At 42.0% G+C, this 14,424-nt stretch overlaps 1 protein-coding gene across 3 annotated transcripts in view; it reads right to left on the bottom strand.

Annotated features, from left to right (window-relative positions):
• Nucleotides 1–226: 226 nt before the first annotated feature.
• ABCC11 (ATP binding cassette subfamily C member 11) overlaps nt 227–14,424 on the bottom strand; it is a 95,953-nt gene continuing 81,755 nt past the window's right edge. For 2 of the 3 annotated variants that reach the window (XM_049864924.1, XM_049864925.1), the window contains exons 25-29: nt 14,086–14,245; nt 3,485–3,563; nt 2,708–2,821; nt 507–671; nt 227–377 (exon numbers count right to left, since the gene is read on the bottom strand). In XM_049864924.1, coding sequence (XP_049720881.1) covers nt 294–377; nt 507–671; nt 2,708–2,821; nt 3,485–3,563; nt 14,086–14,245 — 602 coding nt within the window. In that variant the 3' untranslated portion in view covers nt 227–293. The remainder of the gene's footprint in view (nt 378–506; nt 672–2,707; nt 2,822–3,484; nt 3,564–14,085; nt 14,246–14,424) is intronic. The other variant, XM_049864926.1, reaches the window with a different exon arrangement.

Raw genomic sequence — 14,424 nt, 5'->3', positions numbered from 1 at the left:
ACAGTCATAAGCTTTTATATTGTCATGAAATCATTCAGCATACAAATTAAAAAGAGACCCATGATCATTGGACTCCACAGTCCCAAATGGTGCTGGGCTCCCAGGTTTGGGGCCCAGAGTGGCCCGTTCCAGTTATGCCCCTTGGGTCTTCTCTTCCATCCCATCACCAGCATACCTCACCAAATTTCAGCCCCACTTTCTGAAGAACTGGAGGTCTCTTAACAAGAAGGCCTCATGCTACACCTTGGGGACCTTCTGAGCTCAGCCTCATGCAGTCTCTGCTTCACTGTAGGTCAGTGAGAGGCTGCGGCCAGTAGGGCTGCAAACACCGACCCGGGCTTCTTCTGCAGGACCTCAGGCTTGTCAAACTCCAAGACCTAGGAGATAGAGAAAGGAGGGGAGTGGGGATCAGGACACAGCTGAACTCAGTCTTGAAGAATGCGATGGCCTCCTGGGGCAGCGCCTGTGCATCCACCCTCCCACCAGCCCAGAGAGGCAGCTCTCACCTTGCCGTTGCCCAAGACAAGGACGCGGTCACAGCTGAGGACCGTGGTGATGCGGTGTGCAATAACCAGCACCGTGCAGCCTTGGAAGGCCTCACGGAGGGCATGCTGAATCAGGGCATCAGTCTCCAGGTCGATGAAGGCTGTGGCTTCATCAATAAGGATGATCTGGTGAATGCAAAACATGGGGGAGGGTGGCCTCCTCAGTCCCTGGAGACCTGGGCCTCATCCTGGTTCTACCACTCACTCACTGTGAGACTTTAGATAAATTCCTCTTCTATAGGCCTCCGTTTCCTTAGCCTCAAAATGCAGAATTGGACCAAGTTCAAAACCCACTGTGAGTTCTAATTATCCATTACATTATGAAGAGAATGTTGGGGGTTTCAACCAAGAGCTAACTATATTTTAGTGAACAGAGAACTGAGACCGTGGAAATCAGAATGCCCTAGTGTCAGCTTCTTGTTCTACCAGCTGCCATCCTACCTGCCTGAGTGAAGCTAGAGCAACGTCCCCCAAAGGGTGGCATGTGTACAGCCAGGGTCACGTGAGATGGTTGTAGCTGGTATGTGGATACCTATCTTTTCGTGTTAACATTTTCTGTGTTTATTTCATTAATAATACACATTAGAAAAACGTAGCTAGCACATAAAGTATGACTTCATAAATATGATTGTTTGAGGGGGCAGTTTCTTAAAAGGAGTGCCATTAGTAAATCACAGAGTTCCTGGTGGTGTGAACAGTTAACGTGCTCAGCTACTAACCAAAAAGTTGGTGGTGCAAGCCCACCCTGAGGAGCCTCAGAAGAAAGGCCTGGCAATCTACTTCTGAAAAGGCATTCATTGAAAATCCTATGAAGCATAGTTCCACTGTGACATATGTGGGGTCTCCATGAGTCAGAACCTACTTGATGGCAACTGTGTTTTTTTTTGGTAAATCACAGGATAGGTGGTACACAGATATGACAAAAATGATCGATTGAGGACTCAAATTTGGGAATCAATGTAGAGGAAGCAATTTCAGCACCAGGCAGCTAAGTGGCTGTGAAATGGGGAACTGAGAAGTTAAGAAAGTTCCACGTAAATATTGCAAACCCTGTTGCTCATCCAGCTTAAGAAGGGAGGGGGTACCTACCTCTTCTGAAACCTTCTCCCCTCTGCACGCCCCACTGAACCTTGCCTTGTCTTTCCGCACAGCACTGAGAGCAGGCACCAATGTTGTATAACGACTTAACCATGGTGTGTGTGAGTGTGTGTACGTACATGTGTGTGCATGTGTGTACATACATGTGTGTGCATGTGTGTGCCCGTACACGTGTGCATGTGTGAGTGTACGTGCGTGTGCATGCGTACATGTGTGTGCATGTGCATACGTGCATGTGTGTGCATGTGTGAGTGTGTGTACGTACATGTGTGCGTGTGTGCGTACGTGTGTGTACATACTTGTGTGCATGTGTGTGCACGCATGTGTGTACGTACATGTGTGAATGTGTACATACATGTGTGTGCATGTGTGACTGTGTGTATGTACATGTGTGTGCATGTGAGTGTGGGGGAGGTGCACAGTGTAAATATGTGTGAGTGCATGTACGTGTGCATGTGCGTATGTGCATGTTTGCATGTATGTGCGTGTGGTTGTGTGCGTGTGTTGCCTCACCTGTGAAATAGGACATTTGCTCTAACTAGCTCAAGCAGCCAGAACACTTGAAATTGCCAGCAAAATATCTGGAATACTTCAAGAAGCGCTGTTATCTTAAACATTTTGAAATATATGTGATTTTTCTCTGGGTCAGCTGTCATCTGAATCCCAATTGTAATAAAAACTAGAAGAGTAACCTCCTTCAAAAATTTTAGACAAATGTACAGAAGATAATTTTAAAGTAACAGGTTTCTAGCCCCTTGCCTTTTCCTGAGGAAAAGAGCATTGTCATTTGGCTTTAGTAGTGGAACGTTTCAGCTTAGTTGTAGGATGTCATGGTTTCATGGAGCCTAGGCTGAGGTTCTCCACCTACAACACCTCCCCACACCACAGATACAGATGGAAAGGCCTTCAGTGAAAGATTAAGCCCTTTATATTTCTGAGGGAAGACCATGGTGCCTGTGCTCTTGTGGCGATAGAGGGAGAAACAGCCAGTGTGGTGCCCAGAGCAGGGCATAGTCCTGACTTCCCCTGGCCTCTCGGTCCCCACCCTCAGGTGGCAGCCTCACCTTGGAGTTGCGAAGGATTGCTCGAGCGATGCAGAGCAGCTGCCTCTGCCCCACAGAAAAGTTTCCACCATTTTCCACAACTTCTGCTTGCAGTCGTTCTGGCAACTTTGCAATCTGGGGGAAGAAGAGATGCCATGCTGGCCACTGTGGAAGGAGGTTAGGAGCTGACCGCATCTCAGACCCCTCCAGTCACATTTGGTAACACTTCTTACCCCCCACTCTCCACTCTAGCCACTGGCCTTTGTGTTCCTTAACTGCCCAGCTCACACCCACCTCAGGGCCTGTGCACATACTAGTTCCTCTGCTCGAATGTTCTCTCAGAGATGTTTCCCTGGCTCCCCCCAACAGTTGGTCTTAGCTCAAATATCCTTAATGAGGCCTTGCCTGGCCATCTAATCCAAAGGATCAGATCTCCACTGAGGTTTCCTCAGGCCCCGTTGCCCTGTTACACGTCTTCCACTACCTGAAGGAATCTCAGGTATAAACTTGTTCGTTCCCTCCCTCTCCCAAAGAATGTCAGAACTAGGAGGGCAAAGACCTATCCGCCTTGTCTTTGCTGGGTCCCTGGAGCCTAGAACAGTGCCTGGCACATGGTCAGAGCTTAAACAACATCAGCGTTTATTGAGGAACTCCACATCATTTCACCTCCGTGAGATTATTTAATCTATCCCTCAAAGCAGCAGCATCTGAAATGTCATGTGAGGGGAGCCCACAAAGGACCAGTTCCCCTGTTGAGAGGTAGGCTGAGACCAAGAGCTAGGCTTTGGAGCTACTTACTGTCTTGGCCAGAAATGTCTTCTCCAAGACATCCCAGATCTGCTCATCTGTGTAGCAGTCAAAGGGATCTAGGTTGAATCTGCCATAAGAGAGGAGGAGAAATGTTCAATGGCCTCATGCTGTCTCTGAGATACGTCTGCTACACACAGGAAGTCACCAAGAATGGTTAGAATTGTATGATGGGGGGGAAGGGGGTGCTTGGGGAAACCCATGTAAGCCCCATGAGCGACCAGCTCTTACGCTTCCCTGACACCTATTCCTCTTCTGCAGACAACAACCCCCGCGTTTTGTTTGGGGAACTACCTCCCCGCACAGCTCAAGGACCATGTGGTCCAGGTGGGGCTCTATGACCAACTGCAGGAGGGGAATAAGTGAGTCAGGTATCAGCCAATCAGCACATGGCAATCACTGGCCATGGGGGTTAATTCAGGGTGGGAAGGTAACCCCTCAGACCATATCTCAGCACGTAGGAGGCAGCCACCAGAAAAGAGAAGTGCTCTTTCTCACTGGACTGAAGGGAGGAACTACAGCTATTTTGCCACCAGGAGTGGGATATCTGGAGCTTCCAGAGGCCTCCATGTGGAGCCTACAAATGAAAGCAAGGCAGAGCTGGGGAGAAACCGGTCCATGAATGCAGCCATGGCCTTCCCAGTATCGTGAGTCCATAGAGACCTTTTTGCTTAAGTCACTTGGGGTTGGTTTTTCTGTTTCTTGCAGTGGAAAGAATCCTAATTGATCATCCAGGCAACTGACATCAGGTTGGGATTAATCTCCGTTTTATACCTAAAAAGATTTTCACTTTCATCTAGCACAGGAACCTTATAAACACTTCTCTGTTACATGACCACTCAGCCCTGATAGAAGATTGAAACCTGCCTTCACTTCTGCTTTCTCTCCTCCCAGTTCTGGAAACCACACATTGCATGTATAGGGGTGGATTGTATTAAAGGAGTATCAGGTTAAATAATTCCTTATTTCCATGGTAAGTGAATCTCTCTAAGGTCTTCTCACAGATAGATTCATTTGGCAGCCCCTCCCCCACACAATGTGCAGAGACGTGTCTTTCTACTGATGTCCCTTCCATTGTGGATTTTCAGTGTTAAGTGGCTTTTTCAAGGTCACATCAGGGTGACAGCCAGGCTGCAATGAAAGACACTCAGAGTGAGATGGAACCTTAAAGGGTAAAGAACTCAGATCTGGATTCTAGTCCACATCTCCCCTACAGCACTGGGGAAACATCACAGGTTATAGGGTGAGGCTACCTGGGAACATCTCTAAAATTTACTGTTTACTTGTTGTGTGTCCTTAGACAAGTCGCTTGCCCTTCTAGGTTTAGTGCCTGCACCTGTGAAATGGGGATAATAACTGTACTTACCTCATAGGGTTCTTGTGACAGTTAAATGAGACAGCATATTAAAGCATAGGTTTGGCACATACAAATGATAAGTGAATGTTAGTTCATATTTTTACTACTCTTATACCAAGGCACAATATTACCAGCTAAGTTCTACTTTAACAGGAAATCTATCACTAAAAGTTTTATCATTCCCATAACAAAAAACAGTCCTTTCGAAACCTGTGACTGTGCACACATGGTTCAGTCTTCTTAGAAAGACTTCTGCCCTTTTTCTTCCTACTTATCCATCAAGACTCTGCTCAGCAGCCTATTTGGGCATCTCATAACAAAACAAGAAGCTAGGACACAGCAAGCAAACATAAAATAAATAAATACAATAACTTATTGATGGCTTGGAGACAACAGTCAATATCAAATCACATAAAGAGGCAGACCATGATGGCTTCAGCAAGCTCCTCCGCTCCCCCCAAAAAATCAAGAAATCTTCCAGATGAAGAGAACTTCCTGGAATTACCAGAGTTAGAATACAAAAGATTAATATACAGAACCCTTCAAGAGATCAGGAAAGATATCAGACAAAATGCAGAATAAGCCAAGCAACACAGAAAGAAAGCAACAGAGGAACTTAAGATTAGAGAAGACTATAATGACAAATTTAATATGCTGCAAGAATCCATAGAGACAGCAAACAGAAATCCAGATGATTAGCAACAAAATTTCAGAATTAGACAACTCAATAAGTCATAGAAGCAGAACTGAGGCAATGGAAGTCAGAATTAGTGAGACTGGAGATAAAGCACTTGACACTAACATATTTGAGGGAAAATCAGATAAAAGAACTTTAAAAATTGAAGAAACCTTAGGAATTATGTGGAACTTTATCAAGAGGAATAATCTACGAGTGATTAGAGTACCAGAATAGGGGGGCATAACAGAAAATACAGAGAGAACTGTTGAAGATTTGTTGGCAGAAAACTTCCCTGATATAGTAAAGATGAGAAGATATCTATCCAAGATGTTCATTGAACCCCACAGAAGGTAGATCTCAAAAGAAAGTCACCAAGACATATTATAACTAAACTTGCTAAAACCGAAGATAGAGACTTTTAAGAATGTCTAGGGATAAATGAAAAGTCACTTACAAAGGAGATTCAATAAGCCTTAGCTCAGACTACTCAGCAGAAACCATGCAGGCAAGAAGGCAATAGGATGCCATATATAAAGCCCTGAAGGAAAAAAATTACCAGCCAAGAATCATATATCCAGCAAAACTGTCTCTCAAATACGACGGTGAAATTAAGACATTTCCAGATAAACACAAGTTTAGGGAATTTGCAAATACCAAACCAAAATTACAAGAAACAGTAAAGGGAGTCCTCCGGTTAGAAAATCAATAACGTCAGATAACAACCCAAGACTAAAACACAGGACAGAGCAATCAGATATAAACCCAGAGAGGGAAATCACAAAAATAAATTAAAGCTAAAACACTCAAAACAGGGAAACAGAGATGTCATTATGTAAAAGATGACAACATTAAAAAAAAAAAAAAAGAGGGACTAAAAAATGTAGTCATAGATCTTTCATATGGAGAGGAAGTCAAGGTGATATAAAGAAATAAAAGATTGGTTTAAACTTAGAAAAATAGGAGTAAATATTAAGGTAACCACAAAGGAAACTAACAATCTTATACATTAAAATAAAAAAAACAAGAAAAACATAGAGAGTCAGCAAATACAAAATCAACAACAATGAAAAAAAGGAAAAGAAAATGTATAAAGAAAAATGACTCAGCACAGAAAATTAAGTAGAACAAAGAAACTGTCAACAACAAACACACATACGCACAAATCAAAATGACAGCACTAAACACACACCTATCAATTATTATGCAAAAGTAAATGGACTAAATACACCAATAAAGAGACAGAGAGTGGCAGAATGGATTAAAAAATACGTTTTGTCAATATGCTACCTGCAAGGGACACACCTCAAACTTAAGACACAGCAAACTAAAACTCAAAGGACAGAAAAAAATATATCAAGAAAACAACAATCAAAAAAAGAACAGAAGTGGCAATATTAATTTCTGACAAAATAGACTTTAAAGTAAAATCTGCCACACAGGATAAGGAAGGACACTATATAATGATTAAAGGGTCTTTACACCAGGAGGACATAACCATAATAAATATTTACACACCCAATGACATAGCTCCAAAATACATAAAGCAAACTCTAACAACATTGAAAAGAGAGATAGACATTAATAGCACGAGACTTCGACACGCCACTTTCGGTGAAGGACAGAACATGCAGAAAGAAGCTCTATGAAGACATGAAGATCTAAATGCCACAATCAACCAACTTGACCTCGTAGACATATACAGAACACTCCACCCAACAGCAGTCAAGTATACTTTCTTTTCCAGTGCACATGGAACATTCTCTAGAATAGACTACATATTAGGTCATAAAGCAAGCCTTAACAGAATCTAAAGCATTGAAATATTACAAAGCATCTTTTCTGACCATAAAGCCATAAAAGCAGAAATCAATAACAGAAAAAGCAAGGAAAAAAAAATCAAATGCATGGAAACTGAACAACACCTTGCTCAAAAATGACTTGGTTATAGAAGACATTAAGGATGGAATAAAGAAATTCATAGAATCAAATGAGAGTGAAAACACTTCCTATCAGAACCTTTGGGACACAGCAAAAGCAGTGCTCAGAGTCAACTTACATCAATAAATGCACACATACAAAAAGAAGAAAGGGCCAAAATCAAAGAATTATCACTATAGCTTGAACAAATAGAAAGAGGGCAACAAAAGAAACCATCAGGTACCAGAAGGAAGCAAATAATAATAATTAGAGCAGAATTAAATAAAATAGAGAATAGAAAAACAATTGAAAGAGTTAACAAGACCAAAAGCTGTTTCTTTGAAAGGATCAACAAAATCGATAAACCATTGGCCAGACTGACAAAAGAAAAACAGGAGACGAAGCAAATAACGTGAATAAGAAGTGAGATGGGCGATATTACAACAGACCCAACTGAAATTAAAAGAATCATAACAGAATACTATAAAAACTTGTACACTAACAAATTTGAAAACTTAGAGGAAATGGACAAATTTTTAGAAACACACTACCTACTAAACTAACACAAACAGAGGTACAACAACTAAATAAACCTATAACAAAAGAAGAGATTGAAAAGGTAATTAAAACACTCCCCACCAAAAAATCCCTTGCCCTAGCTTCACTGGACAATTCTACCAAACTTTCAGAGAAGAGTTAATACCACTACTACCAAAGGTATTTCAGAGCATAGAAAAGGGTGGAATACTCCCAAACTCATTCTATGAAGCCAGCATATTCCTGATACCAAAACCAGGTAAAGACACCACAAAAAAAGAAAATTACAGACCTATATCCCTCATGAATTTAGATGCAAAAACCTGAACAAAATTCTAGCCAATAGAATTCAACAACATATCAAAAAAAAAATCACCGTGACCAAGTGGATTCATACCAGTTATGCAGGGATACTTTGACATTAGAAAAACAATCAGTGTAATCCATCACATAAACAAAACAAAAGACAAGAACCAGGAGGCCTTATCAATTGATGCAGAAAAGGCATTTGACAAAGTCCAATGCCCATTCATGATAAAAACTCTCAGCAAAATAGGAATAGAAGGGAAATTCCTCAACATAATAAAGGGCATGTATACAAAGCCAACAGCCAACATCATCCTAAATGGAGAGAGTCTGAAAGCATTCCCCTCGAGATCAGGAACCAGACAAGGATGCTCTTTATCACCACTCTTATTTAACATTGTGCTGGAGGTCCTAGCCAGAGCAATTAGGCTAGGTAAAGAAATAAAGGGCATCCAAATTGGTAAGGAAGAAGTAAAAGTATCTCTATTTGCAGATGACATGATTTTACACACAGAAAACCCTAAAGAATCTACAAGAAAACTACTGGAACTAATAGTAGATTTCAGCAAAGTGTCAGGATACGAGATAAACATACAAAAATCAGTTGGATTCCTCTACACCAACAAAGAGAGTGTCAAAGAGGAAATCACCAAATCAATAACATTTGCAATAGCCCCCAAGAAGATAAAATACTTAGGACTAAATCTAACCAGAGACGTAAAAGACCTACACAAAGAAAGTTACAAGACACTACTGCAAAAAACCAAAAGAGACCTACACAAGTGGGAACACATACCTTGCTCATGGATAGGAAGACTCAACATTGTGAAAATGTCTATCCTACCCAAAGTGATCTATAGACAGGATATAATCATGATCCAAATTCCAACAATGTTTTTTAATGAGGTGGAGAAACAAATCACCAATTTCATATGGAAAGGGAAGAGCCCCTGGATAAGTAAAGCATTACTGAAAAAGAGGAACAAAGTGGGAGGCCTCACACTGCCTGATTTTAGAACCTATTATACCACCATGGTAGTCAAAACAGCCTGGTACTGTACAACAACAGACACATAGACCAATGGGACGGAATTGACAATTCAGATATACATTTATTCACTTATGAGCAGCTGATGTTTGACAAAAGCCTAAAGTCCATTAGTTGGGGAAAAGACAGTCTCTTTAACAAATGGTGCTGGCATAACTGGATATCCATCTGTAAAAAAATGAAACAAGACCTATACCTCACACCATGCACAAAAACTAACTCAAAATGGATCAAAGACCTCAATGTAAAATCTAAAATGATAAAGATCATGGAAAAGAAAATAAGGACAACACTAGGGGCCCTAATACACAGCATAAACAGTATACGAAACATTACTAACAATGCACGAACACCAGAAGAGAAACTAGATAACCAGGAGCCCCTAAAAATCAAACACTTATGCTCATCAAAAGAATTCACCAAAACAGTAAAAAGACAACCTATAGACTGGGAAAAAAATTTTGGCTATGACAAATCTGATCAGCATCTAATCTTTAAAATCTATAAACCAAAAAAAACCAAACCCATTGCCATCAAGTCAATTTCGACTCATAGCAACCCTATACAATACTGCAAAACCTCAACAACAAAAAGACAAATAACCCAGCTAAAAAATGGGCAAAGGATATGAACAGACACTTCACCAAAGAAGACATTCAGGTCGTTAACAGATACATGAGGAAATGCCCACGATCATTAGCCATTAGAGAAATGCACATCAAAACTACAGCGAGATACCATCTCACCCCAATGAGGCTAGCATTAATCCAAAAAACACGAAATAATAAATGTTGGAGAGGTTGTAGAGAGTCTGGAACCCTTATACACTGCTGATGGGAATGTAAAATGCTACAATTGTTTTGGAAATCAATTTGGCACTTCCTTAAAAAGCTAGAAATAGAACTGCCATATGATCCAGCAATTCCCCTCCTTGGAATATATTCTAGAGAAATAGGAGCCCTCACAGGAATAGATATATGCACACCCATGTTCACTGCAGCACTGTTCACAATAGCAAAAAGATGGAAACCTATGTGCCTATCAACAGATGAATGGATAAACAAATTTTGGTATATTCACACAGTGGAATACTACACAATGATAAAGAACAATGATGAATCCAGGAAATATCTCATAACATGGAAGGCATTATGCAGAGTGAAATTAGTCAATCACAAAAGGACAAATATTGTATGAGACCATTATTATAAGAACTCAAGAAAAGTTTAAACAAGGAGAAAAACATTCTTTGGTGGTTATGAGGGTGGGGAGGGAGAGAGGGGTATTTACTAACTAGATAGTAATAGTAGACAAGAATTATTTTAGGTGAAGGGAAGGACAACACATAATACAAGGGAAGTCAACACAACTGGACTAAACCAAAAGCTAAGAAGTTTCCAGAATACAACCAAACACTTCAAGGGACAGTGTAGCAGGGGCAGGGGTCTGGAGACCATGGTTTCAGGGGACATCTAGGTCAACTGGCATAACAAAGTGCATCAAAGAAACATTCTTCATCCCACTTTGGTGAGTGGTGTCTGGGGTCTTAAAAGCTAGGCTGCAACAATTAGTCCCAACCCACCTGGAGCAAAGGAGAATGAAGAACACCAAAGACACAAGGCAAATATGAGTCCAAGAGACAAAAGGGCCACATAAACCAGAGACTTCACCAGCCTGAGACCAGAAGAATTGGATGGTACCTGGCTACCACCAATGACCGCCCTGACGGGGAACACAACACAGAGGACTTGACGGAGCAGGAGAAAAGTGGGGTGCAGAACTCAAATTCTAGTAAAAAAAAAAAAAAAAAAAAGCAGACTGGACGGACCCCAGAGGACATGGCCCCCAGACTCTGTTAGCCCAAAACTAAAACCATCTCCAAAGCCAACTCTTCAGACAAAGATTAGACTGGACTATAAGACACAAAAGGATACTGGTGAGAAGTGAGCTTCTTAGTTCAAGTAGACATATGAGACTATGTGGGCAGCTCCTGTCTGGAGGCAAGATGAGAAGGCAGAGGGGGACAGGAGCTGGTTGAATGGACACGGGAAATCCAGGGTGGAGAGGAGGAGTGTGCTGTCACATTATAGGGACAGCAACAACATAACAACGTGTGTATAAGTTTTTATACGAGAAATTGATTTGAATTGTAAACTTTTCCTTAAAGCACAATAATAATAATAAAGACCCTGTTCAAATGTCCCCTCCTCTGTGAAGCCTTCCTGGATTCACCCAGGCAGAGTAAACTGCCCCACTTCTTGGCTCCCTTAGCACTTTGTTCATATCTCTAATCTAGCATTTACCTCCTTGTATTGTCATTTGTCAAGTCACACATCTATTCAAACTGTAACACACACAGGCACGCACACACACAATAGATTGTGAGCTCTTTGGGGGAGCAAAGGAACTGGTCATTCATCAAAGTGTCCAGTTCTTAGCACAGTGTCTGGAACATGACAGAGACTCAGAAAAGGTAAGTTAAATGGATAAAAGGATGAATGAATGAAGGAGTCTCTGGAGGTCAGTCTAACCTCCTGCCTCTAAGATCGCCCCTTAAATACCCTTGAAACATGTTTAGATCTAGCTTATTTTCTAAAGTATAAAAAGCATAGCTTCCTATAGTTCAAAAAGACAAACAATATAATTTAAAAATAGTCAAAGGACTTGAATAAACACTTCTCTAAAGAAAATATACAAATGGTCAATTGTTGTCATCAAGATGATTTCGACTCATGACGACGCCATGTGTGCAGTGTAGAGCTGCACTCCACAGGTTTTACAGGCTATGACCTTTCAGAAGCAGATGCCTCTGGGTGGGTTTGAACCACCAACCTTTCGGTTAGTATCCCAGTGCTTAACCATTTGTGCCACTCAGGGATCATTAGTCATTAGGCAAATGAAAATCAAAAACACAATGAGACATGATTTCACACCCATTTTAAGATGGGTTTTTAAGATGGCTATTGGAAACCCTGGTGGCTTAGCGGTTAAGCACTACTGCTGCTAACCAAAAAGTTGGCAGTTTGAATCCACTAGGCGCTCCTTGGAAACTCTATGGGGCAGTCCTACTCTGTCCTATAGGGTCAGTATGAGTCGGAATCAACCTGACAGCAATGGCAACGGGTAAGATGGCCATTATTTTTTAAAAAAGAAAAATAATAAGCGTTGGCAAGAATGTGGAGAAATCAGAACCCTCATGCATTGCTGCTGGGAATTTAAATTGGTGCAGCTGCTGTGGCAAAGAGTTTGATGGTTCCTTAAAATGTTAAATGCAGAATTACCGTATGACCCAGAAATTCCACTCCTAGGTATATACCCAAGAAGATTGAGAACAGGGACTCCAAAAGACACTTGTATACCAAAGTTCACTGCAGCATTATTCACAATAACCAAAAGGTGGAAACAACCCAAGTGTCCATTGACAGGTGAATGGATAAACAAATTGTGGTATATACATACAAGAGAATATTATTCATACAGAGAAATGAAGTTTCTGATACATGCTACAATATGGATGGATTTTAAAATCATTAATCTGAGTGAAATAAGTCAGACACAAAAAACAAAAATATTGTATGATCCCACATGTATGAAATATCTAGAATAGGCAAATATAAGGAGACAAAAAGTAGATAGTGGTTACCAAGGGCTGAGGCCAGAGCAGGATGAGGGGTTACTGTTTAATGGTTACAGAGTTTCTGATGGGGATGATGAAAAAGTTTGGGAAATAAATAGTAGTGCTGGTTGAAAAGAAAAAGCATCGATTCTCAATCTTCCCCAGTCTTTATGCCTTTATGTTCCTACACAGCTAAAGTAGACTGCCGGGTAGATGTACTAATCCAGATAAAACTCAGTCCTCTGAATTGACATCTGAAGAAACGGAAGGTGTGTGAAGTGCCAGTCCTGCCTGCTTCACTGACTGGCCTGCCCAGGTGATTTCACACTTCTGCACTGCCCAGACTCTGTACCCTGTGAAGGGGCACTTCTCAACCTTCAGCCTAAAACTCCTCCAAGGCCTTTCCTCGGTGTGCAATGAGAAGAGAATCCGCATCACCCAGACATAAAAGCATACAGCAGTTGCAGTGCCAGTGCTTAATTGTGAACTGAAATTTGGTCAGTCCATCAGGTATTTAAAAAATTATGCCTTGCTTTTGTTGGGGGCATTATAGTTGACAAGTGCCCTTGTGTATATCAGGGCCTCATTCATCCTCAGTGACATCTCAGCGAGGTGGGCAGGTAGGCATGAGGGACCCCATTTGCCAAGGAGAGGTGTGAGACCTAGAAATGGAGGCATTGTCGCAGGGTCACCAGCTAATTAGAGTTAGCCCTGATCTTGAATCCTGATCTTGTGACCCCTTCCTGGAGTCAGTCCTCTGCATCAAACAGCCATCTGGCCTATTGCTGTCAGCTGCCATCCAGTCAGACCCTGACTCATGGCAACCCCGTGCACAACAGAACAAAATGCTGCCCAACCTGCGCCATCTCCATGACTGGTTGTGGATCAAACCACGGTGATGTGTACGGTTTTCACTGGCTGAATTTTGGAACTAGATTGTCAGGCCTTTCTTTCTAGCCCATTTTAGTCTGGAAGCTCCACTGAAACTGTTCAGCATCATGGCATCTCACAAACTACAACTGACAGGTAGTAGCTGTGCATCAGGTGTTGGCCAGGAGTCAAACCCGGGTCTCCCACACAGAAGGTGTGACTTCTACCACTAAACCACCAAGGCCTCTAGCACGGCACTTGCCTGATGGTTCCAGAGAGCAGGACTGGATCTTGAGTGATAACTGAGAGTTTGGATCTCAGCTCCTCCAAGCCAATGCTGCAGATGTCCACACCATCAATGAGAATCCGTCCTGCTGTGGGCTCCACCAGGCGGAAGAGAGCCACTCCCAAGGAAGACTTCCCTGTCAGCAAGAAACAAATGAGCCTTTGGTTCCTAAGTCGGCATTAGGGGCATTCACAGTGAACCCAGCCCCCTACGTGGCCCATTCTTTGTCATCGTGACCATGCAGAGGGCAGAAGAGGGCTGGGGTCTCTGCTTTAAATGGTGCCTGACACCATGAGCAGTTTTCTTATAGTCTGC

The sequence above is a fragment of the Elephas maximus genome, chromosome 21, assembly GCF_024166365.1.
Source record: "Elephas maximus indicus isolate mEleMax1 chromosome 21, mEleMax1 primary haplotype, whole genome shotgun sequence".
Lineage (NCBI taxonomy): Eukaryota > Metazoa > Chordata > Mammalia > Proboscidea > Elephantidae > Elephas > Elephas maximus.
Note: the sequence above shows the minus strand (reverse complement) of the source record. Positions and strands in the feature narration are given on the sequence as shown.